Here is a 27,159-nt window from a genome sequence, read left to right as displayed (position 1 = left end):
AAAATAGATTAATGATATCAAGTATCAACGAATACAAACTACTCGTAGCTTCCCTGTTTTTTGGTCGCTAATGTCAAAAAAAAAAAAAAAAAAAAGCAGAACAATCAGTCAAAACAAGCTCACAAGGGGCCTAGCTAGTTACTCGAAGATTAGGGGTTCGTTTGGGTTTATAATTTTATAATATGAGATTTGAAAAAGTAATTTTTAAAAACGCAACTAAGTATTTAGCAAAATCGTAATTTAGCCTTTAAAATAGTAATTTTATCATTTAAAATTGTGTATTTTCAAAAAAACACATACTTGCTTGCTATTTGAAAACCAGCTTTTATACGTTTTTTAAATTGCAATTTTTTAAAAACGTAACTCCAAACGATCTATTTTTTTGTGATTTGGTTTAAAATCGCTATTTTTGTTTATGAAATCATAATGCCAAACGCACCTTAATATTTTAGAAATAATAACTCTTTTAAGATAGGGGAGACTTCAATACTCCAATTAGGGCAGAACTACAAACAAGCTTTTGCTTAATTCTTAACGCTTTGTTCCTTACAATAACCCCTTATTTATGCTAATTATTCCCTAATGCAAGATGTAAACATAAAAGTAAAACTATAACAATTGACTTAGACCCAAGTCCCAATACGTAAAGAACTACTACTACCAAACTGTGAACTTCTACTAGACTATGGATAGGGGAGCCATAGTCTATAAAATAGATATTCTTCTCTTCAAAAAATTTCTACCCGACTCTATAAATAGAGGAGCCAATAATTGAATTATTTGCTAATTTACTCACAACTAAGTTGAAGATTGAGTACTCTCTCTAAATAAAAAGGAATTAATTTATCATTCTCTTGTGAGAATCCACAATCTTTGGTTATATTCAGTTATTGAAGAGAAGACTATCAAGTCTCATCAATTCCAAGAAACTGTGTAGCAAGAGAAAGGAGACAAGAAAAACAGTTTTCTTCAAAAACTCCCAACTTGCCAAAAATTTCAAGCAAGTGTTCTTACTTATTCTTTTTATTGTAATTCTTGTATCGCATGTGTTAGTTTTAGATTGGCTCATTCGGTGTTTTCATTGTAATCAGTTGAAAATGAGTTTGTAGCCTGAATAATTCTAGTGTGTTCGGACAGCCAAAAAACGTGTCCAAACACAAATTCCAAAGACATCTATTTTGCAAGCTATGTCCAGATAGCCAGAAGTCGTATTCAGACACAAATTCCAGAGACATCTATTTTGCAAGCCATGTTCGGACAGTCAAAAGTCGTGTTCAAACACGAATTCTAGAGACATTTATTTTGCAAGCCATGTCCGGACATGAATTCTAGAGAGCTCATTTTTCAATAGATGTCCGAACATCTTGGTGTCATGTTCGGACATGTAAGGTTTATAAAGGCATAACCCTAGCCATGTCCGGACATGCACTTAACCGTGTTCGGACACAGCCGCTTTATTTTAACCTAATTATGTTTTGGATATGTATGTGTTGTAGCCGATATATAAGGACTATTATGCATATTTGTTTTTAGGTATTACAAGAGTGAATATGACTGTGCTAATAGAGCTTTTGAGATTCAGAGCTTTAAGTCTCTCTCTTAGTGTTAGAGGTTGTGTCTTCATCCATAGATCCAAAATAACTGAAGCCTATCGGAGTTCTGATAAAGGAGATCACATAGAAGAAACTTTTTCAGGGGTTCTGGGAGAACTACTGTGGTAACAAGCAAGTGGGTCGCTTGTCTAGTACACTGGATTGTCAGTTGCAATGGGATTGTAAGTGTTGACATTATGTAATTTCTCATTATTCTATTGTGAGCGATTTTCTGGGTTTAGTTGCCCCAGAGAGATTTTACTTTTAAAAAATTCTCTAAAAGGTTTTCTCTTCTTAACCAAATATCTGTGTCGCTTTATTTACAGCTTTTTATATATTTGGTACTGTTGCATGCTTAAGATTTTTAATTACATTTATCTTTCGTAAACACCTATTCAACCCCCTTCTAGGTGTAGTTTGGAGTCTATTAGGTTTTTCAGCATGATCTTTCCATAGTTTTTGTAAAGCTTAAATCCCTAAGATTATTCCATTGCACATCCTTAATGCACATAGATCAGAAAAGGACTTTTACTAAGCACTCAACTGAGTTAGGCATCAGGCGTATCCTCCGCCGAATCACTTCGACAAGCCTTTTGAGTCTTTTTTTTTTTTTTTTTTAGTAATTCCAGGTCTTCCTTAGAGTGAAATTGGTCATCGCTTAGAAATTACCTTTTTTTATTATTTATTTTTATGTAATTTGAATTATTTTCTTATTTATTTTCTAAATCTAAGTAAACAACTAGGACAAGAAATCAAGCTTCTTTGTATTTTCTTAATGTTTTGCATAACTAAAAAAAGGAGGCCTAACTAAGCTAGAAACAAGGTGACAAATGACAATAATACCAGTAAAAGAGAAGTTTTCTTGAAAAATAATAATAATAATAATAATAAAAGTGTTTGGTTTGTGGGAGGCCCGGTAGAAAACAAAGTGGGTTGAGATTGTGAATGTGAATGTGCGGTCGTGATCACGTGAGACGAATGGAGGATGCACGCAACAGTTTAGAGAAAAGCAGGAGTCGGCACGCTAAAGCTTCTTGCTGTTACAGTTGGCGGCCATAATTAGAAAAAGTCGCAGAATCTTCAATATTATTCAATTTACCAAATAATTAATAATAATATCGCTACTTTCTAGTTTCTATTTTGCTTAATTACTAGCGTTAACTTTGGCTTTGTCTGGTGGGATTATGATTATACCCTCAATTTCAATTTTGGCTTCCACTCGGTTTCTTCATACGTTAATTTAGGAGGCTGTTTTTGTTTATTTTTTGGACCAAAAAATCAATCTAAGATGCCAAAGGATAATAGGGTGATGCTGATGTATAACATTATTTTATAGGTTTAATAATAAATAAATAACATTATTTTATAGGTACATTCCGTATCGCTATTTTATAACCAAAAATAAAAAAATAAAATAAAATAATTTAAACTAAATTGCAGAAAATAAATTGTTTGATATTACGTTTTTAAAAAAATTACGATTTGAAAACGCACAAAAACTGCGTTTGCAAATCACATGTAATCAAAATGCATCGTTGTCAAACGCTTAACTGCGTTTTACAAAATCACTGTTTCAAATCGGATATTTTAAAAATTATTATTTTTAAATCACACTTTTTGAAATCGCAAACTCAAATGAACCCTACATCACCATATCACTGTACGAATATAACATTGTCAATCCATCAGTGAATTGGGCCTTTTTTTTTAAAAAAAATAAAATAAAATCAGTGGGAAATTAGTAGTGTCATGTGAACATAGAAGAATAGTAGTATGGTATATAGCATTATTTTTTTTACAAAAAAAAAAAAGAAAAAATGTTATGACGTAACATAAAAATAAAAATGAAAATAATTTTGACTTTCTTGTGCTTTTATTATTTGTAAATTTTTTTTATTATAAAAATAAAGAATAAAAGTGAGAAAGCTAACAAAGCAAAAATCATTGAGGCAAAAAAAGAAAAGCCATCAAGAGCTTTATATTTTTGGTAATATATCAAGGAGTTTCTGAAGCAGAATTTGTAGGTATATTCACTTCAGCATATGGGGTCCAAAGCTTACCTGCAGCCTGCAACTTACTTTTCTCAGAGAATTTCTCATTAAAAAATTAATCTCACATTAAGACCATTCTATCCCCAAACAAAGTGGTAACATCATGGTTGGGGGGGAATTTTTCTTTCACGTAGAAAATTCATACAAACCACCTATAATGTAATATAATATAATATAATATGAGAAATGATAGAGATATAATTTATATAGAGACATAACTTTGCCCAATTTTTTTTATGCGGTCATTTATAAAAAAAAAAAAAAAAAACGAAATAAACAATAAAAATAAAAATTTTGAAGTAATAACATCCTATGTGGTCCTTTTTTTATTTGGTATTTTTCTTCAGAATAATGACAATTTTTTTTTTTAAATACCAAATAAAAAAAAGACCACATAGGATGTTATTACTTCAGAATTTTTTTTTTTTTTTTTTTTTTTCAAATAACCACACAAGAGAAATGTTAGGTTAAAGTTGAGTTTCTATCATTCCTCAAATAATATAATATAATATAATTCTAATAATTAACAATAAACTCAATTAGTGTTATTGACTTGTATGAGTGAGCCACATATTTGATTTGGTAACCCCCAAACTAAACCATAATAAATCACGAGTCATAAACACCGCACAATATTTATAGGAGAGAAATTTTTCTATGAATTTTCTTTGGTCTAATTAATTAAAATTAATGTGTTCAAAACACATCTAATTTTTACATGTATTTTTTAATAAGACTATAATTTTCACATGCATTTGAGATACATATCAATTTAATAGACTAAAGTTTAAAAGAAAACTTCGTCCATGTTAATGCTCAGAGTGAATTTTAATTAGTTTATTTATTTTTAATGTTGGATAAATCAAATTTTGCAATGGTTGCAAATCACAAGGTCAATGGTACCAGCTTAGTATATAACATTTTTGAATTATCATAGTAATTCATGATATATTGGACAACCCAATTCGTCCTACAAAAATAAAAATAAAAATAAAAGTAAGGGAGACTTCATTTATTTCTCTTAAACTATCACATGTTTTGTAATGTCAACGTCAAATTATCAAAAGTTGTAACGTGGGTGCTTAATTTTTCAGCCCCTCTTAATCTCCCATATTCCGTTAGAATTTTTCATTAACTCCCGATAGAAAGAATAAAAATGACTAAAATACTACTATTTATAAAAAAAAAAATTTTAAAAAAAATCCTCGTGAAAACATTTGACCCGACTACAACTTTGTAGGACCAACGCAAGTTGGAATAGCGCACAATTTTGAACGCCGGCATGTACAATTTTGGGGGAAAGAAAAGGCGAAATTGTGCGCTTTTTAGGCTAATGCAAATTGAGCATCTCAATAAGAATATGTTTGGTTAATATGTCCACAAGCAACAGCAAAAAGTTGGTTAAGATGCAAAATTCAACATCAAATCACCCATTACAGCATTGAAAAAAATAAAAGGTTTGCATAATAATTAAATCCCACTAACAATGTTTCAAATTAAACCCAAAAAAAAAAAAAAAAAAAACAGGTGGCCGGGTGCTAGTCATTACCAATGAGTATCACGATATTTTTTTATTTATTTATTTTTTTTGGGGGGGGGGGGGGGGTTAGGAATTAATGAAATGTATTTAGGGAGTTAAAAAGTGGTAAAAAGAAAAGGTAAATACCCAGATGGGCAAGGATGGCATGTTACTTGTCCATCTTTCTCTGCGCATGATCACACTTTGTTAATTTTTTGGTCATGTAAAAAATAAATGAGAAAATATATTTTATTTAAAAATCCATAAATTTTTGGGTTGTGTGTGTCTTTTGGTGGAGGAATGCTTGTCACCTACTCCTTTTAAGTTCCCGATCTCCTTATACTTCTCAAAGTCTCTTAGAGAGAGAGAAGCTTCGATCTTTACTCCCTCTGTTTTGCTCTGTTCTGTGCCAATGGAGAGGCACAGATGCAAGCTCTGCTCCAGAAGTTTTGCTAATGGCCGAGCTTTGGGTGGCCACATGAAGGCTCATTTGGCCACCCTGCCTCTTCCGCCGAAGCCGCAGCAGCAACTCGCTGACCGGGCCGAGTCAGCCTCGTCTTCGTCGTCTTCGTCGGGTGAAGAGCAAGAAGATGGAGAGGCAGAGGAGAAGGCTTTGGTTTATGGGTTAAGAGAGAATCCTAAGAAAAGTTTCAGACTTGCAGATCCTGAGTTCTCTTTTGCAGTCGATGCTGGCTCTGTGGTCCAGGACAGAGAGAGCGAGACCGAGTCAAAGAACCCAACTCGCCGGCGATCCAAGCGAAATCGGAAACCGGGTGTTGTTGGAGAGAGTCAGAGTACAACTCCCGACTTGGAATTGGTGAAGAAGGCGAAGTTGAGAAAACCCAGTTTGTCAGAGTCGCCGGAAGCGATGAGTTCGGTGTCCGATACTTCGCCGGAGGAAGATGTTGCCATGTGCCTCATGATGCTTTCAAGGGACATCAGGATGAGAAGAAACAACGGGGAACAAGATCAAGAACATGGTAAAAAACAAGTAGAACGATCGATCAAGATTAAGGAACAGGAAGAACCAGAGGAGATCAAAATTCGGAGGGTTCGGGGAAAGCATCGGTGTGAGAAATGTAGGAAGACTTTTCGATCTTATCAAGCTTTGGGAAGTCACAAAACCATTTGCTACAGAGACGAAGCCGGCCATGGCGGTAATGAGAGAATCTTCGAATGCCCATTTTGCGACAAAGTGTTTGGCTCTGGACAAGCACTTGGCGGCCATAAGAGATCTCATCTCCTGGCTTCTTCAGCAACTGCTGCTGCAAATGCTGCTGCTTCTGCTTCTGCTTCTGCTGCAGCAAGTTCTTCGAAATTCGAGATCAGTGTGATAGATCTCAACTTGCTTCCTCCGGCAGAGGAAGACGATTTCAGCGTCGTCTCTGATGCATAGATGTTTGATCTTCTGATCTCTAAGATCCAGGTTTAAAATATCATCATGTTTTCTTCAATTGGGTAAAACCAAAAATTTGTTCCATATAGTTCGTTAGTTTACAACATTTGTTTACTGTTTTTTTAGTACATTAATGGTTTTTTTTTTTTGTTGAAGCTTCTGGTGATTCATTCATGGCTGCTGACAATTATTTATGTTTAAGATTTTAGTGGCTACAAACAAAAATTCATGAGTTGTCTGGATATTTTGTCATGGGAAAAATTCAAAGTATATATCTTTGTTGTTACGGCAAATTCAAGTGTTGTTCACTGTGACAACCGATTAGGTATAGAGGAACCCCACTTCATGTGTACCCCATTTTTACTGATAAAAAGTGTTTCTGAATTCTGGGTTTGCTTGTGGACCAAGAGAAGTTGGTCTTTCAAAGTACACAAGTGTTTCAGTACTGTTAACATGCCCAGTTGCCCACCTCCTCTTCTCAGCTGCTCAGTAAACTGTCCTATCCCTTCATTTTGTTTTTTTCTTTTTCTTTTTCTTTCTTTTTTTTTTTTTTTTTAAAAAAAATAAAATTAAAAATAAATAATAAAAATAATAATAATTTGTTGGGTTCTCATCATTTGGCTTTTTTATCCCTTTTGTTGTATATTGAGAGTGAAGCATAGGATCCAGGGGCTGAAAATTTGAAATGACGACAATGTCCTCAAACAAGCATCCAATTTATTCATTGTTATGAATCCGGAGATTGTGGAATTTATTTGCCTTGAAATGAACGAGGTATCCGGGCAAAAGAGCAAAAGAAAACGCCATGCTATTCTTGTATAAGAATCAGTCAAATTTTATTAAATTCTTATGCAAAGAATATAACAAATGCTTTTAGTATAAAAAAAATAATAATAAATAAGAAAGATTGGCTCAATTGGAACTAGACTTTTAGGTTTTGGTGGCACCAAAAAAAAAAAAAAAAAAATTGGTGGGCAAAAAAAATGTTTTAAATGGTATATTTTTTATAAAAAAAAAAAAAACAAAAAATAAAAAATTATGGGGGGTTTTTAAAATTTGGAAAGCTTGCCTTGAGTCCGCCCCTGATTAAGGTGTTCTCTTTGTGTTCTTCTAGTTCTAAGTGGATATTATTTTATATAAAAAAAAAAAAAAAAAAAACTGGCCTTTATTTCTCTCATTTAGTTTTTTTTTAAAATAATATCCACCTAAAATCAAGAGAATACCATAAGAATACAAGAAGAACATTTAACATATCTCGTGCTTGAATAATAATGCCAGTGATTAGGGCACTCCAGCTTGCCTTTTGAAACTGACATTATTTTAGCCTTATTTTCTGTTTTAATTTATGGTAAATTGTATATAAGAATGGGAAAGTGGTTAAAAGGCTCAGTCCAGTGCAATCTCATCTTCTACACAATGAATGCAGTTGTGACCCTTTGATTCCCTGCTTCCTTGAAGGGTATGAGTGGATTGGGTAAGCTTGGAAAATGTTGTCACTTTCCATTGTCTCTTGCTGGCATATCTTTATCTTTCATTATTTAATGCTAACAATTAGGCTTCATGCGTGTTGAAGAGGGAAAAAAAGTAAAATCACCTCACAATATGTTATCTTCACTATAAATATGATTTAATAGTTGTCCAATATGTAATTTATTTTTAAAACGTCAAGGATAGTTGGAGTCAGGATCGGGTCGTCTCGAGGTATATATATATATCCACTAATTTCGTATTAGGTTCGTATTAAAAATTAATAGCTCTTATGTCATGTATCGGGTTCAGATTATGTCGAAACATGGATATAAGATTATATAAGTCAATATCCATTTAACTAAATTGATCGGACATCTCAACTCTAATTTGCATAAATATGTCCATACATTTAGTTGACCATAAAATCTCGTATTAATTGAATTTGTAGACTCATGTGGGTCCTACACAAATTCAAATGAAATATCATCTTTTTAAATAAATAAAAAAAAACGTAAATCTCACATTTAGATACCGAATTAAAATTCCTTAAACAAATTTGTATCCCATAACAAATCACATCTCTCCCCTTTCTCCTCAGTCCTCACACATTGCAAATTAGGAGGCAATAGAATCTCAGTGCCGTCTACCACAACCGTTGGATTGGCATATTTTAGGCCCACATGATCATGGAAAGGCCGATCCTTAGCGGTTCCACTGTCGTTATCATGAATTGTATTTTACTTAAATCATTAAAATGAGCAACTATTTTATGATTGGTTCTGACCAAACCGGCAGTTAAATGCTAGCGAATTTGATGCATCACCAATCATGCCGCGATTAAATTGGAGTCGCACAACTCTTGGTGTGCATGAGGTGTACCGTGTAGGAATTTGGCATCCTTCTTCAAGGGCTATAAAGGGAAATTCACATGCTGATCTGGTCAGCGTGGGTTGTGCCACGTTTTGTGAAAACTGGGAGCACGGAACTGAAGAGGGGATGAAGTGGCAGAACTTTTTGGTCAACTTATGTAGCAGTTTCTCTTTTTCTCGAACAAGTGCCAAACGGGGCCCAGCCAATCTTTTTTTTCTGTTTTTTTTTTTACACCTCGGTAAAATCTCTTGGTTTGATTTTTAACATCAATGTCATCGGAGAAGCCTCACTAGTCGCTCCTACGTCTTCTGCTTCTTGTAATTTTTTTTCCTCCCCTTAAAACTTCATAAAATAATTAGTTTTCACATTACCTCCAAAGTTTAAAAAAATTTTTGATTAAAGAGTATCAAACTTTCAATTACCCGCTTCTGTTAAATTTTATCAAAATTCTCAAAATACCCATTCTCTTTACAAAAAATTGCAAAGAATTTTTTTTATATTAAAAAAGATAAATGCCCGAATTTTTACAATATTTTATTTTACTTTTTTCTAATAAAAAAGACGTATTTTAGAAATTTTAACAATATTTAACAGAAAATTCTAATAGAATTAGGTAATTTAAAGAAATTAAAGTTTAATACCCTTAATATGAAATTATGAATTAATTAGTGGACTAACATGTAATTTGACAATTGATATGGGATTTTATGACCTACATTTCAAGTGTATGTGGCTATGCCCTTCAAACAGAATAATACTACACATATAATTCTCTCACAATTATTTTACAATACATATTATCATGTAATTAAAGTTAAAAATTATAAGCATTTAATTAATATTCTATAATACTCTCCAATCATATAATAACATGCATCAAAATTTATATAAAAGTTGTGCATTTAACATTTTTCTTTTCGTAATAATTCACATGCATATCTTAAAAAGATGAAAAGAACATTAAAGAAGTGGGAATAGAACAATAACTCACATGTTGCTTTTAAAAAGATGAAAAGAGACAAAAAAAAATTAGCTAAAGTTCTATCAAACAGATTCGTTAGTTTTCATTTAGAAAATATCATTTCAATGACAAAATCAAACCAAGCAATTATCTTTTTTTTTTAAAAAAAAAAAAAAAGGTAAAGTCCATATACCCCTTAAACTATCACCCAATTCACGATGTTCCCATCTCCCAAACTTTCAATTGTGACAATACCTCCAAACTACCAAAACATTACTAATGTCCTTGCAAGGTAGCAAAAAGATAAAAATACTCATATATATATATATATATATATATATATATATATTTCTCAATAAGACAAAAATGCACTTATAAATTTGAAAAAAAAAATAATAATAATAATACTTTTTATTTTTTTTAAAAGATAACTTTAAAAAAAAAAATCAAAACGAAATTTCTTTTATTTTTTCAAACGATTTTTTTTTTTAAACGAAATTTTTTTTTAAAAAAAGAAAAATGATAAAGTCCACATACCCCTCAAACTACCACCCAATTGATAAAGTCCACCCAAACTTTCAATTGAAACATTGTCCCCCCAAATTACCAAAACATTGTCAATGTCCCCCTAAGGTTAACAAAAAGATAAAAATATCTCTAAAAATTCAAAAAATATAAAAAAAATAAATAATTTGTTTTTTTTAAAAAAATAATTTTAAAAAGTTAAAAATCGAAAATTTTTAAATTTTATTTAAAAAAAAAAAACTGAAATTTTTATTAAAAAAAACGATTTTTTTTTTTCATTTTTTTAAACGAAAATTTTTAATTTTTCTAAAACGGAAATTTTTATTTTAAAAAAATTATAAAAAAAAATTAATAAACAAAGGAAACTTTTCAATTTTTTAAATTTGGCCACATATTTAGTTTTAGGCTTTTTTTTTAGAAGTTTTAATATTTTTGTTTTTATTTTGCTAAGAGTAATTTCGAAATTGGGGAAACATTTCACAATGTTTTGTTAGTTTGGGAGGACATTGTTAATTGGATGGTAGTTTGAGGGGTATGTGGATTTTCGCTTAAAAAAATATTTATTTTTAATTTTTATAAAAAATATAAATTTTTAATTTTTTACTTATAAAAAGGATTTTTTTTTTTTTTTTTTTTTTTTTTTTAATTTGGCCGACCCTTGGATTATATATATTAGTTTTAGATTTTTTTTAGAAGTTTTAGTATTTTTTTATTTTATTTTATTTTATTAAGAGTAGTTTCATCATTGGAAAAATATTGACAATTTTGATAATTTGAGGAGGGATATTGTTACAATTGAAAGTTGAGAGAGACATTATTCATCGAGTGGTTGTTTGAGAGGCCATGTGTGAACTTCCTTAAAAAATAAATAAATAAATAAATAAAAGATAACTACTTACTACTCACTAGGTTTTAATAAAAAGAACAATATAATAAACATTTGACCAAACATTCGATATGACTTGATAAATTTCATTGGACTTTGTGAATATTCAAATCATGTCAAAATGTTTCGCAAGATTCGATATATAAGATACTAAGACAGTAAGACCTAAACAAAACAATGGGATTAGGGCTCCGTTTGGGAATGGCCTTTGGCCTTTAAGTGGTTGAGAACTATTGATTAATGTTTGGTATGGGAAAGTGAAAAAAAAAAAAAAAAAAAAAAAAAAAAAAAAAAACCTAAAAGAGTTTAATAGTGAACTCTTTATTTATTTATTTAATCCCAATAAAGGGAAATAATAGTAAAAAGTAAGAACGTTGAGAGTTAAAAAAAAAATCTGAAAAGATCTCAATCGGAAGCAATGAAGTAATGGAATCCTTGAGTATTTGATCATTTAAGCAAATAAGCTAAGCCCTCAATTCGGTTACACGTTAGGCATTGGGCAATATGTACGTATAAAACTCTTTATGTTAAACTAATAATTGACAATAAAATCTCGAGATTCTCACCCATTAATCAACAATTACATAGCTACATGCTTATTATTACGCCAAAAAAATTAAAAAATAAAATAAAAATCAAGAAGTACCATCTGGGGATACCCCTCCAAACTAAAAACCAAAACAAAACAAAACAAAAAAATATCAAAAAATATCATCCAGGGATGCACCTCCAATATATATAATATATATATCAACAGCTAATAACTTAATCTCCCCAAAAACTGCCACAGGTTGCAGGTTACATAACTTACAAAGTTATTAACAACATATTGTATATCATCAGTTGCTATAAGTAGCATACTAAAATACAAACATAAAAACTACAAGTATTTCTACAACTAACTTTTAGTAAGACAGCCTTCCAAAAATTTGGGTGTCCTATCAGTCCTATGCACAATAGTACTAACTCTCGTATGGGACCGCATCCTCTTAAAGGTGGAAGGGTGAGTCCACGAATCAGGAAATTCAAGTAAATTGACCATTTATAATCAAAGCCTTATTTTGTTTGAAATATATATCTCATTACCGGTGTTTACTAGACAATCATGTATGCAAGGTTTTCATAAAGGAGTTTTAATAAACGTATAGATAAATGGTAAACTAGCTGATAGACAATTTAATACATAGTAATAAAACAAAATAATATTTCTTAACACTTTCTTACTACATAATTAACTCCACATTTCATAATTTGAAGTGATAAAGCAGTTCATAGCATGATAAGTAAAACATCAATTAAAATTAACATGTTTTTAAGCACATAGCATTGCAAAACATAACATATCATATCATTATAACAATAAGTGAATTTATACTCCCACTTATCCTCAAGAGTTCGCTAAGTGTTACCCCACTTAAACCGCAAGATTGCTAATAATTTACTCCTCTCATAGCTTTGAGGTGTTAAGCGTGTGACCCCGCTTAACCGCTAGGCTAATAGGTAACTTTGTTTCCTCCTTCCTAACATCGGGGTTTTAGGCGCATAATTCATCCCTAACCATTGGGCTTTTTCATGCATTCATATATAATCTCATAACTTTCCATAATATTATCTTTTTCGCAAATCACGTTTTCCTTCCAAAACTCAATCGCTTTTCATAAATCATTTCAATTGGAAACTCATTTTCATTTAATACATATAAAACATTCCAAAATATATTCATGTGTAATCAAAATAGTAGGGCTCAACAAAACATACAAAACATGCTTTTGTAAAATATTGCAGGGTAGTAAGTGTGAACTTACAATTTAAGGTTATACTCCTTTTGAGCAATGTGGCTTTAAAAATTATCATTGAATTTAGAATGATTCACTGATACATTTCATACCACCTTTGATAAGACAAAAGGAAGGTAAAAATCCTATATATGTTTAGCATTATTCATCATAATCACATGTAACTTCTTAATCAAGTGTCACAATCATCTTCCACGCGAAATATAGTTCCTTAGGAACTGCCAACCTTTGCAGAAATGGTAGAAATTTGTCATTTGATATGAAATTATCAAAGTAATGACAATGTTACTATTTAGGGATAACAGCTAGAACACAAGTTACAGCGATTCAAATCAAACGAAGGATCTTAAACAAAACTTCAACATCCATTTTGGATATTTGGTTCAAGTTTATAAAGCATTAAAGCCATACAACAAATTAACAAGCAAAACAACTTAATTTTTTTTTTTTTTCAGAATTCAATACACTATCTTTCTTCCCTTCAGAAGATCTTCCGTATCTCAATAAATGAACAAATCAACTGTACAATGGTGCCGACAGAGGGTCTCCTTTTTGTTTATAAAATAAAAGTATCGACTCCTGAAGCCTCAAATGGTGGCGACTCCCGGCACATTCAAATAAAGTTTACGTTCAAGGGTAAAGAAGACTTTGCCAACTACATTTCATCTCACGTTGCAGGGAGGGGAAGCTGGAAACATTTGAAAGGCATCTTCTATTTCTTTCGTGACTCAGGTTTCAGCACATGCCACCATTTTGCACTTTCCAGAGATTCAGGAGTAGGATTGTCCCAAGTATTCTATTGATCACAAAGAACAAAACTTTGATATTTACATCTTCATTCTTCACTGCTTTGGCTCAAAGTTCCACTTCATGAAGGTCATCCCCAAAACTGCCGCCACTCATCGGCATTCGCATCAGAGAAGGATCATTAGGCATAAATGAAGATGGGGGGATGCCCAATGCCTCCCCTAGAGGTTTTATTTCAGCCGCATTGGGAGGGCTGAATGGATCGCTCAAGCTTCCACCCCAGGATGCCGTTCGCCGTGAGTGAGAAGAGAGAGGGACCATGCCATTCGTCACTGCTCCCTTGCCTGGGACGCTACCCATGCTTGGGAACCGCTGAATGGTCATTGATGATGGAGGTATAGGCGACTGGAATGAGTCATTTCTGATGGATGTCGAAGGATCTTCATTAGTTGTAGTTTCTTCTTGCCCATTTTCTGCTATAGCACCCATCGTCTCTTCGCCGCCTGATGATGCTGGGGCGGGAATAAAAAACTTTGCATTTGCAGACACAGAAGGCTTAACCGATTGAACAGAAGGTGACTGGAACAAGGTTGCAGGCTTTCCACCACCTTGGTTAAAGGTGTCCACATACCTGCCAAAAGGCCACATGAAAATAGTTTTATCGAGACTGATTTGATGAACTTTGAGATAAGGGCTGTCTGTACTTCATATGTTTTCATACGCCAAGCAAAGTATATCACTAACCAAATAAATTAAATCACACGATCCTAATATTCCAAGAAAGCGAAAAAAGTGCTGCCAAGTCAATTTTTTTATAGTATATTTCTTCATGTTTCCTATTAAAGAACAAACACAGTTCCACATTCCCCAACTTTTATACCAAACTTATAAAAGGGTTGAACTCCACTTTATTTAATCTTGAAATTTCAAACCAAAAAAAAAAAAAGTAGAAAGCAAAATTCTATCAAAGTTACCTTGACCTAACACCCATCCTTCCACGAGCTGAGAATTGATTTGAGCTGGATGGAATAGATGGGATTCCTGAAGAATGTTCTGAAGGCGTAGGAGATCTGTAATCCAGGCTCTGATTGGTTGGAATCCCTTCTTTCTGCAATGCAGATTTCAAATTGTAATCTGACATACCATTCTGGAAGGCTGCAGTTGTTGGAGGGGGGGGTGGCAAGGCCGCTTCTTCAGCTGGGGGCTCAACACCTTCCTCTACCCATCTCTTCAACTTTTCATCATAATAGAATTTGTTCTTTTCACCGAGTTTAGCCTTCAGCCGCAATAGAATAAAATCCATTTAAAAGGGGTACCAAGAGAAACATTAACCATATTCTTCCTCAAAGAAATAAATAAAAAGATAGGAGAGAAACCTAAAAAAATAACATTTTTTTAAGAAACTACCTGTCGACCAGAGCGGGGCCTCATAACTAACCCAACAGTCTTTTGCAGTAACTGTGAGCCAAAACCAAAAGGAGCAAAGCGTGATGCCCCAGCTGAAGCTTTACCTTGTTCATTTGTTGACGTCATTTCTTTTGACGAATCAACCTGATCCTATCTTTAGTCAGTAAAATCTCATAAATGTAACAGTTCGCTACAAATATAGATTATGTTTTCCCAAGCTGGGGGATACTATATACCTGTCTTGGAGTTCTACCAAAGTCTGGCTCTGAAACACTTCTATTAGCCATTTTCATTCTATTACCATCAGCTGTCCAATCGCTTATGGGCTCCATTGAAGCGGAAGGCATTAGTGATGACATGGCCATTGTTGACTGACTAGTTGATACTCTAGGGCCGGTTGGCTGTTGATAATGTTCGTTACCTGGGACACTTCCTTGTGATGTTGAAGGAGCAGGTGGCGGTAAACCCCCAACAACGCGATGTGCAGTACTGTCAAAAAAGTTGAGCAATTTGCCAACTAATTTTCCAGGAGCCAAATTTGCGGTGTATCCACCCTGCAAATAGAATGTTCATTCAGAGGAATCAGCACTAATAGCTTAAAAGTCACGAGGATACAAATAATAGGACTAAGTACCTGTTGATGAGTTCTGATCCTCTCCTCAAGAGATAATACTAACTGTTTCCATGTTTCTACTTCGGGTACTCGACCAGTCTTCAGAGACTTCAATACCGCTTGACAGTATCTGAACTAAGCTCACCACGTTAAAAAAATAAAAATGAAGGCAAAATTGCATAAAGCATCAAATTGAAACAATTTCTACTTACTTCAAAGAGTCTGAAACCTTCCCCACTTCAGCTAGCATGTGTGCATATATGAGTTTATATGGTTGAAATGGCAGCAGGATAAACTGAGAGTTTCCGAGCACCTTGGAATATTCATATAACTCGGTCCTCTGCCAAATACCCATCAGGTCTGTTCAGTATGAATTTGCCATAAAGCATAATTTACTAGAAATTGTTGTAAAGGGATAATTAGCTTTTTTTCTGAGCTAAGGCCAGTGAAAAGGATACTAGGGTGGACAACTACATCAACATCTGAGCTTAGGTTAATCAAAGCAAAAACAACAAATAATAAGGGTGAATCAGACATATGGCCATTACTTAAACAATCCCAAATGACAGTGGTAAGCTGCCCAACAAGAAAAAAAATCAGACCACCAGGAACCATGCATATACACATAATAAAATGAGTCACCCTGCATTCTCCAGGAAAGTTAAACCATCTTGCAACCACTAGAATGGCAGAACCAATAGATTTACAAAATGTAAAGCCTGCTCCAAGCAACAGAGAATGCAAAAACAAAAATTTCCAAAACTTCAAGAAAGAGACAACCATGAGTGCTAAGTTGGAATCTTAAAGCACCTGAATAGCCTCGGGACTAGCATAGGTTCGAGGAAATTTCCAGTGATCTGCTCCAATTAGACAGAGTCTGGCACTGTCTGAGTATGACTCGAAGTTTGCTTCAGCAACTAAATAGCAGATGTGTGCAGCAGTAATCTGAAACAGGACTCATCTTAACTTTAGGAATTAAAAAAAAAAAAAAACAAAGAAAAAAAAAATGTAAAGGATATAAACTACAAAACGTCATATAGTACCTCACTTCTTTCCTTCCACAGGCAATCTCCAAGATGAATAATTACAAGTTCATCATCTTTTGTTCTATTTGCAGCTATTACGGCCAAATTTTCTTCCCAGTCATCAAGCATACAATTGGCCCCAATCTATAGTTTCACCACAAAAATAATAGGTTGAGTGTCTAATGCAGAGATGCTAACAGAAAAATTTGGTAAAATCTAGAAAGATGCCAACAAGCCAGATCAAGGGTTTGAGCTCTAGGGATCCAAGATCATGTGAATCCTCCCTAGCTTCAGGAATACCTGTATTGGTGTGTCAAAGAGATGAAATATAACAGGAATATCAAGGTGATCCAAAAAAGTGTTTGCCTCTTTTAGCTTGTATTTTATATAAAACCTCTACCTTGCTGCAGTGTCACATTTCTTTTCTTATATACTAGAGTATAGCATTGCCCATACTACAGTTTATAACAACTTAATAAAAAATGAAAATGAAAATGAAAACAAGTTAATGTAGCAACAATCTATTACAATAGATGGTTCTTAAGTTGATAGTCACCTGTGCAGGCTGTTGATGCAGATTGACATCGCTTGGAAGACCAGGATCACCTGTGCTGTATGAAGAAAACACCTCTGCTGGTTGCCCTGCAATTAGCAGGCATAAAGTCCGGAGAGGTGATCCGGCAACCAGCTGCCGAAGAGCCATTTGCTTTACAGTATCAACATAGAACTGCATTGGTTCGAGACAGCACCCCCAATCCGGAGAATAAAGAGAATAAAAGGTGAGAAGATGTGAGATCAGTATATAACTACTAACTCACAACTTCACAAACACAAGCATCTGGATAGATTGAAATGGACAACAAACCTGATCACCAAGCTGTGAAGCAAGCACAAGTGCAGGTCCCCACAACTGACCTTCTTGTGCACATTGTAGAGCCTCTCTCTTTCGACCAGATACCAGAAGATTTTGTACCTCAGAAGCAGTTGCCTGAAAGCACACCAAAATCTGTTACAAAATGATAAAATTGACAAATACAAAAGTGGGAGGAAAGCAAAGCAACCTATTGAATACCTTTATTTGTCCATCAGAAGGCAACTTCTGCAAGCAGTGGCTAAGAGCACCATACTCGCCGAACTGAGCACCATTCCTCTTAGCAGATGCAAAAAGTTTAGCAACTGCTGATTCTGGAGAATCATTTTCCTATTGAGAATAAAAGGCTATTAGATTACAAAATGCCATATCAATGATATAGTAGATTGTTCTTAAAAAGCATACAATCAGTTGGAAGGAAAAAACTAAGAACCCTCTTATGGGAAGATACGACTGAGGAAGGCAAGCCAACTCAAAAAGTTATCACAATAACAAGAAACACAACCTAAAATAATTCATTGAAACCTACAGCAACAGAAGTAACAATTAATTGCGATGTGCAAGAGAAATGGGAAGTCTGTGGACCACCTTCTTCTTTCATTGCGATGTGGCTTCCACCATTTGGAGTGCTTTTTTCAGTCGTTATGGGATGTCCTAGGTTATGCCTAGACTTCTTGTTGATTTGTATGACTCTTGGTGGCCCTGTGTTCCGGTGTGTTAAATGGTGCCTACGTGCCTCGTTTGGTGTTTGGTGTTTATAGATGGAAATGAATGATAGAAACTTTGAGGACAAGGAGAGGACTCTGGGAAAAAAAAAAAAAATTCTTTGTTCTACAAAACATTGTATCAATGGACGGCGACATATGTGTCTCCTCTATCGTTTAGTTATATTAAATTTGTTTTGCTCTTTCTAGTTAGGTGGTTCCTTTTGTATCCTTCTTGTATACTTAGGGACACCTTATGCTTTCAATGAAATTGGCTTATTACTAATCAAAAAAAAAATTAATTAATTATCCTGCTTCGGAAAGCATAAAAAAGAACATCATTGGTAAGTCGGTGTTTTAATATTCATACTTCAAGTAAACATGTTATAGGTGGTTTTCTTTCATGGTGCCTGAGCACCCCTAGAAATACAATGCCAGTTTTGCAGCCAAACTTTTTGCTAATAATTTATAACACAAGTGCCTTAATCCCATCTAATTGGGCTTGTCAACATGAATCATTTTACACCAATCAGGCCTATCTAGGGCCTTGTTCCTAGTTACTTCTCTAATAATCCAGTATTCTAGCATTAATAAATGCAATAAAAAGAAAGAAAGTGGGCTTCAGCCTACATCATGCTACCAGAAGAAAGAAAAAAGGAGAGGATGGGGGGCTAGGGCTAGGGCTATGGCAGGCATTTATGTCACAGAGATTACCCTGTAGGTTTATGGAGAATACTCTTATCACAGTGAGGCACTTGAATACTAAAGTATAGAGAAAATATGGAAGTACTGGAAGTATTTATGCCAAACCATACAGCAGTTATAAGAATGCACAAGCTAATGGAGGGCAGATTCAGTTTTTAAGTTCCAAAAGGATTGCCAAGAGTATGAATTTTTAAAGGCCACACGACAAGCAATTTTTAACACACAACAGATATAAGTCGCAAGGTTGTGGATAATTGGTCAATCTTGAAGGAGCTCGGCTAGCTAGGAAACACAAGTCAATAAGGCTTTATCACAATTATTATGATTTTCTACAAGAAGTGCAGACATAATATATATATATATAATTGCTCATCAAGCCAAAAACAAGATGAAAGGAAAAAGTGTGATTTACCCTCAAAATAGTGTCAGCACCAAAAGGAGATCGAAATTTTCCATAATGTTGACAAGCTATCTTGAGCAATGAGAGAAGCAACCTCAATACTTCGCCTTTTCTATAATCCATGTCAGGTGATTCACACCCTGTAATCCTCTCATCAATCCATTTGTTCAAGTCTTTACTTGCAACACTCCCACCAACCAATGGACCTGTAAAAGATTGTTTGCACAAAGTATGAAAATAACCAGAGGCACCTGATCCAAGGCTTGAAGGATCGGTGTTCCCCATGACAACTTCCAACAAGTTTAGAACAGAGATTGAGCCTCCTACAGGATCCTTCACATAAAATAAAGATACGTGATTAGCCCTTTCATAATATTGATATCAAATCGTTCCATTTGGCTACTTCTCTGAGAGAAAGAATAGTAGAATTGAAAGCAAAAATATTCACTCAAGAAAGCCTTATACAGAGATTTGATTTTTCAACAAATTATAACAAAACAAGAGTCTTCCGGCAGGGGGCAGGGGGCAGGGGGCCGCACATCATAAAAACATAGGACTACATCATAAATATATTCTTCTTTCCTAATCTCAGTATTTTGGCAACCAAATGGAGCATTAAAGAAAAGTAGAAGATTCCAAGGCCCAACCTGGCTTCCATACGATGAGGTACTGAGAGGACTATTATCTTTCATTACAATGAGTTTTCCACCAAAACCGAAAGTTACCAGGGCATGTGGAGGACGCCCAGCAGATGATCTTCCTACATTGGGAGCATAAGAAGTCTGATGCCCATTCTCAAAAGATTGCTGGGAATAACCAACGGTTTTCTGACTGCCAAAATAATCGTTCGAGAATTTTGTTTGTTTATTTGGCTTCAGATTTGGCTGACTAAACTGCTGATTAAAGTTCCCATCAGGGACAAAGCTTTTAAATTCAAAAGTCCCATTAGCCTGACCATGACTCTGGCTCCCTCCGTTGTAAATTGAAACTGCTCCGAAGGAATTGAAAGGCTCCTGTTGATCAATGTTTACAGAAGCCTTAGAACTATAAGAATTATCAAATTGCTGGTTTCCACCCAAAGTCAAAAAAGCCTCACTCTTCGGAACAGTTTCAGTTGCCCACGTACTCAGATCCTGCTGATTATTATTGCTATAAGCCCCGGCCCAGCTTCCATCTTGGCCTTGGCTACCAAAACCTTGAGACGCATAATTGTCAGCTTGCCCATACTCACCATATAAGCTATCATTCATCTGATTAAAACTACCAGGTGAAACAAACCCATTTTGATGCTGCTGCTGCTGATCTTGGGTCAGAGCCGTTGATTGAATGGACGAATTGTATGTGTCCAATGTGCGCCACTCTTGCACAATTGTGTCATAATACCAACCGGGGTACTGAGGATCAAACACCATATGATCCGGGTACCCATTATTCCCTTGCGAAAATACACTCTCGGTCGTGCTAGTTTCAGTCACAGTTCCCACAACAGACTGAGCAGCCTGCTGCATGTAAGAAACCTCTGTTTTCCTATCAGAAACAGCACCCCAATCACTGGCCGAATCATGAACATCTGCCACCGCTGTTGCATCATAACCATCCACTTGATACCATTGCCCGGTATTCTGGTCATACTTCCACCCCGGATAGAGATTATCCCAATACTGACTACTATTTAAATCCTGCACATTCGTACTTTGTTCAAGGGACGCACCATAAACTTGACCCTCCTGATAATTTGCATAATTAACCGAATTATTCACACCATCAGCTACACATTCACCCTTGGCCGACTCAATTTTCGCTTCCTTATTCAACTTATCGCCCTCATTCCCCGGGAGATCACCGGAACCGCCTCCCAATTCACTGAAAAAATCTGAGTAGGAACCGACCCGTTTGCTGCCATTCTGTGCCGAATCCGAGTCCGCGTGAAACGAATTCCACCCAACCTCCTTAACCGCCAACCCCCCGGATCCACTGCTCTTGCTCACAGATGAATCCGACGGGAATTCAGATCCTATCCCATTATTACTGGACTCCAATACGCTATCACATCCAATCGAATTCGACGAAACCAACGAATTCCTCTCCTCCGCGTGAGCGCCCACCGACTCTGCCCCGGCATCCACGCAGTCCTTTTCTCCTTCCGCTCCGAAATCGTCAAATGCATGTCCACCTTCACCGACGCTCAGATTCGCGAACGCCTTCGCGTCATCGGAATCGCTGCCGTCAGCCAACGGGGGGTTTGATCCCTTGGTGGCCGGGGGACCGAACTCATCGTCGACCAGTTTATCGAAGAAATCCTCGTCCGTCTGATCCTCCACCTGAAATGGAGGATTCGAAGCCATTTCCGAAGCCCTAATACTTCACGATCCCACTTAAATTCGCACAAGTCACCCCCAATTATCGACACTTCCTCACTAAATTACAATTTTTCTGATCCGACAGCTCGAAATTCGAGTTGTGACGTTGCAAACTCCTCGAGATCCGACACCACAAATCACAATTTTACCTCAAAATCACTGTCTCCCAAAACCCAACAAATGAATCGAAGGTATATAACCCTTAGACGAACAAGATCTAGGGCTTCTGAGGTCGTTACAACCCTAGAACCAGAAATAAAGCAACATACACCAAAATTTTACGAATTTCGTCTTCAATTCGACGCATTGAGTTGAAGCATAACTAAATAATTTAACAAAACCTAAGTTAACTTACAGATCCAGAGGAGGAATAGCAAAAACAAACATGAACGAGAGGAGAGAGACAGAGAGAGAGTCTATGAGCCCCCAAAATCGCACCCACCGAGAACCTCGTCTATTGAATTTTAGGTTTATTTCTTTATGTTTTTCAGTTTTTCTCTATTTTTTTCTCTGTGTTTTTCTTTTTTTTCTTTTTTTCTTTTTTTTTTTTACCGCCAGAAATGTTTGGTGAAGCTGTGTGTATACGTGGGGCTGTGCATGCGATTGCTTTGTTGCACTCAATTTTTCCTTCTTCCACACCACTACAGAATAATCTGGTTCCCCATCATTTTGCTCTGGAATAGAAATATGACGTGGTGCCTCTAACAAAATGTGTTTTTAAAATCGTAAATTCGCACTTTTTTAAATAAGTACTTTCTAACATGTTTATTGAAATCGCAGATTTTTTTTTATTTTTTAAATTAAATGTTTTTTAAATTGCAATGCCAAACGCTTTACGTTTTGCTATATCTTTTTAAAATAGAGATTATTCTTACGAAATCGCAGTCCAAAATGAACCCTTAGTGTCATGTAGGAAGAATTGTGTATTTGAAAGTGTGGGTATGAGAAGTCTGTGTAGCATTTCTTTTTGAAGAATAATTTAAATGAGAACAAGTTTATTTTATGACCCAATAATGTCAATCGCACTTTTTTGTAAAATGAAAATAACTTCTTTTCTTTGGTCTATATGGGCCCTTTCTCTTGCAGCCCAATAGGCCCATTGGGTCGTCCATCAGAAGGCCTTAGCCTCAAACCCTCCCTATAGTAGCTTCCCAGAAGTACTTCACTCTTCATGGCTAGTTCTTTCTCAGTGATTGTGAAGGACCACCTTATAAAGGAACCTAGCCTTATTATGAATGAGGTGTTTTAATTTTGGTAGTGGTGAATTTAAGGGGCATTAATGCTTGTCTATCCAATGGTTCTTTGTTCATGGAGGGGATTAGGCCTACAGAAGAGAGGAATCTTAATGACCTTAAAAGTAATAGGTGGAATATCATAGGCTTTGGTGTGGCAATTGAATTGAAAGTCTTTGGTAGCATTTAATAGTATTACTTTCAGCTATACTATTTTCTAACATCGGTATTGGAAGCTCCAAGAATACTTCACTCCTATGGCTAGTTCATCCTCTTTGATTGTGAATGGACTGCCTAATAAGGGTACCTAGCCTTACCGTGAGGAGTTATGTTTTGGTGTGGCAAATTGAAGGGACATTAATGCTAGTCCGTTAAATGGTTAAGTGTATGTTAGAGCATACATGGGTTGTCTCACATTGCTCAAGTGTAGAGAAAGTTCGGCTATTGGCTTATATAAATAAGCATCCTCTTATTTATTCAATAACTCAATAAAAACGAGATGTAGCCTATGATGTGTGAATATATGCTATATGCCGAACCACCTTAATCTCTGTGTCTTTCTCTCTTTCATTTCTTTATTATTATTCCGTATTATGTGTTTCTATAGGAAGTAACCGGTGCTACAAGGAGGAGGACAATTCGATTCTACAACCCAAACCTTACAGAAAGAGAGGTGTAGAAGAGACGTACAGTAGCAAAAATCGAAAAATGCCTCATCTTGAGGTGTTTGATAGTATGGTCGATCCAGTGGAGTAGTGGACGAGAAAGTGATGCGACACGGGAAGCATGGATAAAATAAGAGAAAGAACTCTGTTATCAATTCTATAGAGGACACAAACTAGGAATAGCTTAAAGAATAAAAAAACACGGAAATTTTTGTATTTTCTCAAATATTCATTATCAAAGTTGTAAACTATTTTCTACATACTATGAGCTCTCTTTAAATAGAAAATACAAAGCTTTTAAAAGAGAAAATCTAAATAAAGATAATTCCTCAACTATTGCTAATTAATAATATTCTAACTATAGATACTAAAACCTAATAAGCAACTAAATCACCTAAGAAGGAAAATATTATAAAATCTTAAGTTTGAAAGTAATAAAAATAAACAAAAGATGGGAAAATCATAACCTAAAATAGAAAATCGTGTCAACCAATGAATCAGCAGTGATCATGACAGAATCTTCCTTCTATACTTCTACTGTCTGAATCCAAACAAAAATCTCCTCAAACAGCACTTTCCCAATATGTTCTTTGTTATTTTTCTTAATTCACATGTCAAAAAAAAAAAAACACCGAAAATATGGATAAATGTCGTCCTACATCGGAAAAGTACTAAGGATTAGATCATGAAAATCACTTTGAGACTTGGAAAATCAGGCCCTAGCCAATGGGAGACTAGATGGCCACCCCAAAAACCACTTAGCCCATCTTCATCGACCAACATGCTCATCGTAGCCATACATACACGTGTTCAACCCTTCACCTTCTCAACGATCCTCCATAAGTAGAGGAAGTCCCAAAGGCCCATCACATAATCTCATTTAGTAGCAAAGCCATGAATTTATATTAGTAGGGGCGGATCTAAAATAATCAAATGCAATGAATTTTTTTTTTTTTTTTTTGTTCTCTTTATAGACTATGTTTTTATTCTTCTATATATAACAAAGTGGCTATGCAAACGAAAAGAGTAATTTTGTTTGATTGATGAAATGACTTTTTGGCGCTTGATTGATTTATTGACTCAATTAATTTGATAAAGAATAAAGGATTTTATCATAGGTTATTTCGTCATTTCACATGCCTTTTAAAATAATTGGAAAGCCTTCTCTACAGCCACGTGTCTATGCAAACGAAAACAATAATTTTGTTTGATTGATGAAATGACTCTTTTGCCCTTGATTGATTTATTGACTCAATTGGTTTGATAAGGAATAAATGATTTTATCACATGTTAATTTGTCATTTCGCAGGGCCAAAAAGATGCGAGTCCTTTCGTACCTATATAGTTTAGCTCTTCTTAAATGGGGAGGAGTTGAACGAAAGGAGAGGCAAATGGAGCAATTCCGCACCACTTTGAAGGAATGTTTTTTGAGTGATTTGGGGTATAATGGGTCAAAATTCACTTGGACCAACGCAAGGGAGGATGGTGGTTTCATAAAGGAGCGCCTGGATCGGGCTTTAGCTAATAACGAGTGCTGCTCAAATTTCCAAGAAAGGGAAGTACAAGTGTTGGCAGCGCGCTCTTCAGATCACTTACCGCTATTGATCATAATTGGGGGATATAGAGAGGAGAGGTACCACTCGTCAAAAGGGTTCAGGTTCAATGCAAAATGGATGTTGGAGGAAGACTTTCATGGGGTTGTACAGGGAGCTTGGAATAAGGGAAGCAACCATGGGAATGGGATGGCCGTTGTAACAAACAACTTGTTAAATTGTAGGAATACATTACTACAATGGAGCAAGAAGTTTGGTTCTACAGAGAGGAATTTGAAGAAAAAGACGTCCCAGTTAGAAAAGCTCCAACAATACGAGAGACCCCAGAATCAATCTGAGATCAAAATGCTCTAAAAGGAGATAGCTCTAATGCTAGAATAGAAGGATCTAAAGTGGAAACAAAGGGCAAAACAGGCTTGGTTTCAAAATGGGGACCGAAACACATCATACTTCCATGAATGGGCCAACCAGAGAAGAAAAGAAAATAAAATTACCCAAATCAAGGATGAGGCATGGGGTGTTTGGAAGACAACGCATGAAGTCAGCGAGGCTTTCGTCCATTATTTCCAGACGTTATTCTCCACAGGTGGAACGTTTGGGACTGATGCATGTCTGGAGGGAATGGGGCCTAAAGTAACGGAAACTATGAACAACTTGCTGTTGGCCGAATATAAAATGGAGGAAGTGGAGGCAGCTTTGATGGGGATGGCTCCACTGCAATCGTCAGGGCCGGACGGATATGTGGCATGTTTTTTTCCAAAAATCTTGGAAAACAGTAAATCATGAGGTTTGTCTTGTTGTGCTTGGCTTTTTGAATGATCGTAATTTTGATCCTGTTATACATCAAACCTACATAGCCTTGATCCCCAAAAAAAAAAAAAAAAAAAACCATCTATTGTAATTGAATTCAAACCTATTAGTTTATGTAATGTAATTTATAAAATAATTGCAAAGGTCATAGCTAATAGGTTGAAAAAATTGCTGCCTGATATTATTTCTCCCTATCAAAGTGCTTTTGTGCCAAGAAGGCTTATCACTGACAACATTCTGGTGGCATTTGAAGCATTGCACACGATGAATGGAAGAATGCGAGGGCGAAAGGGATATATGGCGCTCAAGCTTGATATGAGCAAGGCATATGATAGAATGGAGTGAGATTTCTTGGAGGGGATCATGCTTAAAATGGGGTTTGACTCAAGATGGATTCAAGAAGTCATGACTTGTGTACATACGATGTCGTATTAAGTGTTGATAAATGGTCAAGCTCACAGGCGCATTATTCCTTCTAGGGGGTTGCGCCAAGGAGACCCTCTTTCCCCATATTTTTTCATTTTATATGTCGAGGGGCTAAGCCATATGCTTTGTTGGGATAAAATGGAAAAACATATTATAGGGTTGCCTATCTCAAGAGGAGGTGTGAGGCTTAATCACCTTTTTTTTTGCAGATGACAGTTTACTGTTTTGCAGAGTCAACCTGAATGAATGGAATAAACTACAGGAGATTCTGGAGATGTATGGAAAGAGCTCTGGACAGAGATTAAATAGGGAGAACACCTCTCTATTTTTTAGCAAAAATATCAAGACGGAAGTTCAGGCGCACATAAAGTCTTTAGCAAGAGTGAATTGACTCAAAGATATGAAAACTACTTGGATCTCCTAGTCCTTATTGGTAAGTCCCGTTTACGTTCTTTTCAGAAAATACAAGGACGTATATGGGACCGGCTAAATGGATGGAAGGAGAAATCCCTCACTCATGCTGGGAAAGAAGTGTTGTTGAAGTCTGTCATCCAAGCGATACCTACATATATGAT

At 35.3% G+C, this 27,159-nt stretch overlaps 3 protein-coding genes across 4 annotated transcripts; 2 read left to right on the top strand and 1 right to left on the bottom strand.

The window, feature by feature from the left end:
• Positions 1-5,474: 5,474 nt before the first annotated feature.
• LOC132175440 (C2H2-like zinc finger protein) lies at positions 5,475-6,925 on the top strand. Its single transcript, XM_059587391.2, has one exon. It carries the CDS (start codon positions 5,575-5,577, stop codon positions 6,556-6,558), a length of 984 nt encoding a protein of 327 aa, XP_059443374.1. The 5' UTR covers positions 5,475-5,574; the 3' UTR covers positions 6,559-6,925.
• A 6,487-nt stretch (positions 6,926-13,412) lies between these two features.
• On the bottom strand, positions 13,413-22,383 carry LOC132173440 (protein transport protein SEC16B homolog). Of its 2 annotated transcripts, none has more exons than XM_059584943.2 (13): positions 20,186-22,383; positions 19,551-19,871; positions 17,931-18,059; positions 17,724-17,846; positions 17,415-17,585; positions 16,877-17,002; positions 16,644-16,778; positions 16,046-16,173; positions 15,855-15,963; positions 15,457-15,774; positions 15,221-15,370; positions 14,788-15,089; positions 13,413-14,444 (listed from the first exon to the last, which is right to left on the bottom strand). In XM_059584943.2, exons 1-13 carry the CDS (start codon positions 21,881-21,883, stop codon positions 13,922-13,924), a joined length of 4,233 nt encoding a protein of 1,410 aa, XP_059440926.2. In that variant the 5' UTR covers positions 21,884-22,383; the 3' UTR covers positions 13,413-13,921. The 2 variants fall into 2 exon arrangements, with proteins under 2 accessions (XP_059440926.2, XP_088370393.1); XM_088514267.1 differs by having other exon boundaries at positions 15,221-15,364; positions 20,186-22,382.
• Positions 22,384-25,114: 2,731 nt separating this feature from the next.
• Positions 25,115-25,702, top strand: LOC148587058 (uncharacterized). The gene has a single exon (XM_088514473.1). It carries the CDS (start codon positions 25,115-25,117, stop codon positions 25,700-25,702), a length of 588 nt encoding a protein of 195 aa, XP_088370599.1.
• The last annotated feature ends 1,457 nt before the right edge of the window (positions 25,703-27,159 follow it).

Source organism: Corylus avellana, chromosome 3 (genome assembly GCF_965113065.1).
Source record: "Corylus avellana chromosome 3, dhCorAvel1.hap1.2, whole genome shotgun sequence".
NCBI classification, from domain to species: Eukaryota; Viridiplantae; Streptophyta; class Magnoliopsida; order Fagales; family Betulaceae; genus Corylus; species Corylus avellana.
The sequence above is the reverse complement of the archived record's forward strand: the minus strand, read 5'-3'. Positions and strand labels throughout refer to the sequence as shown.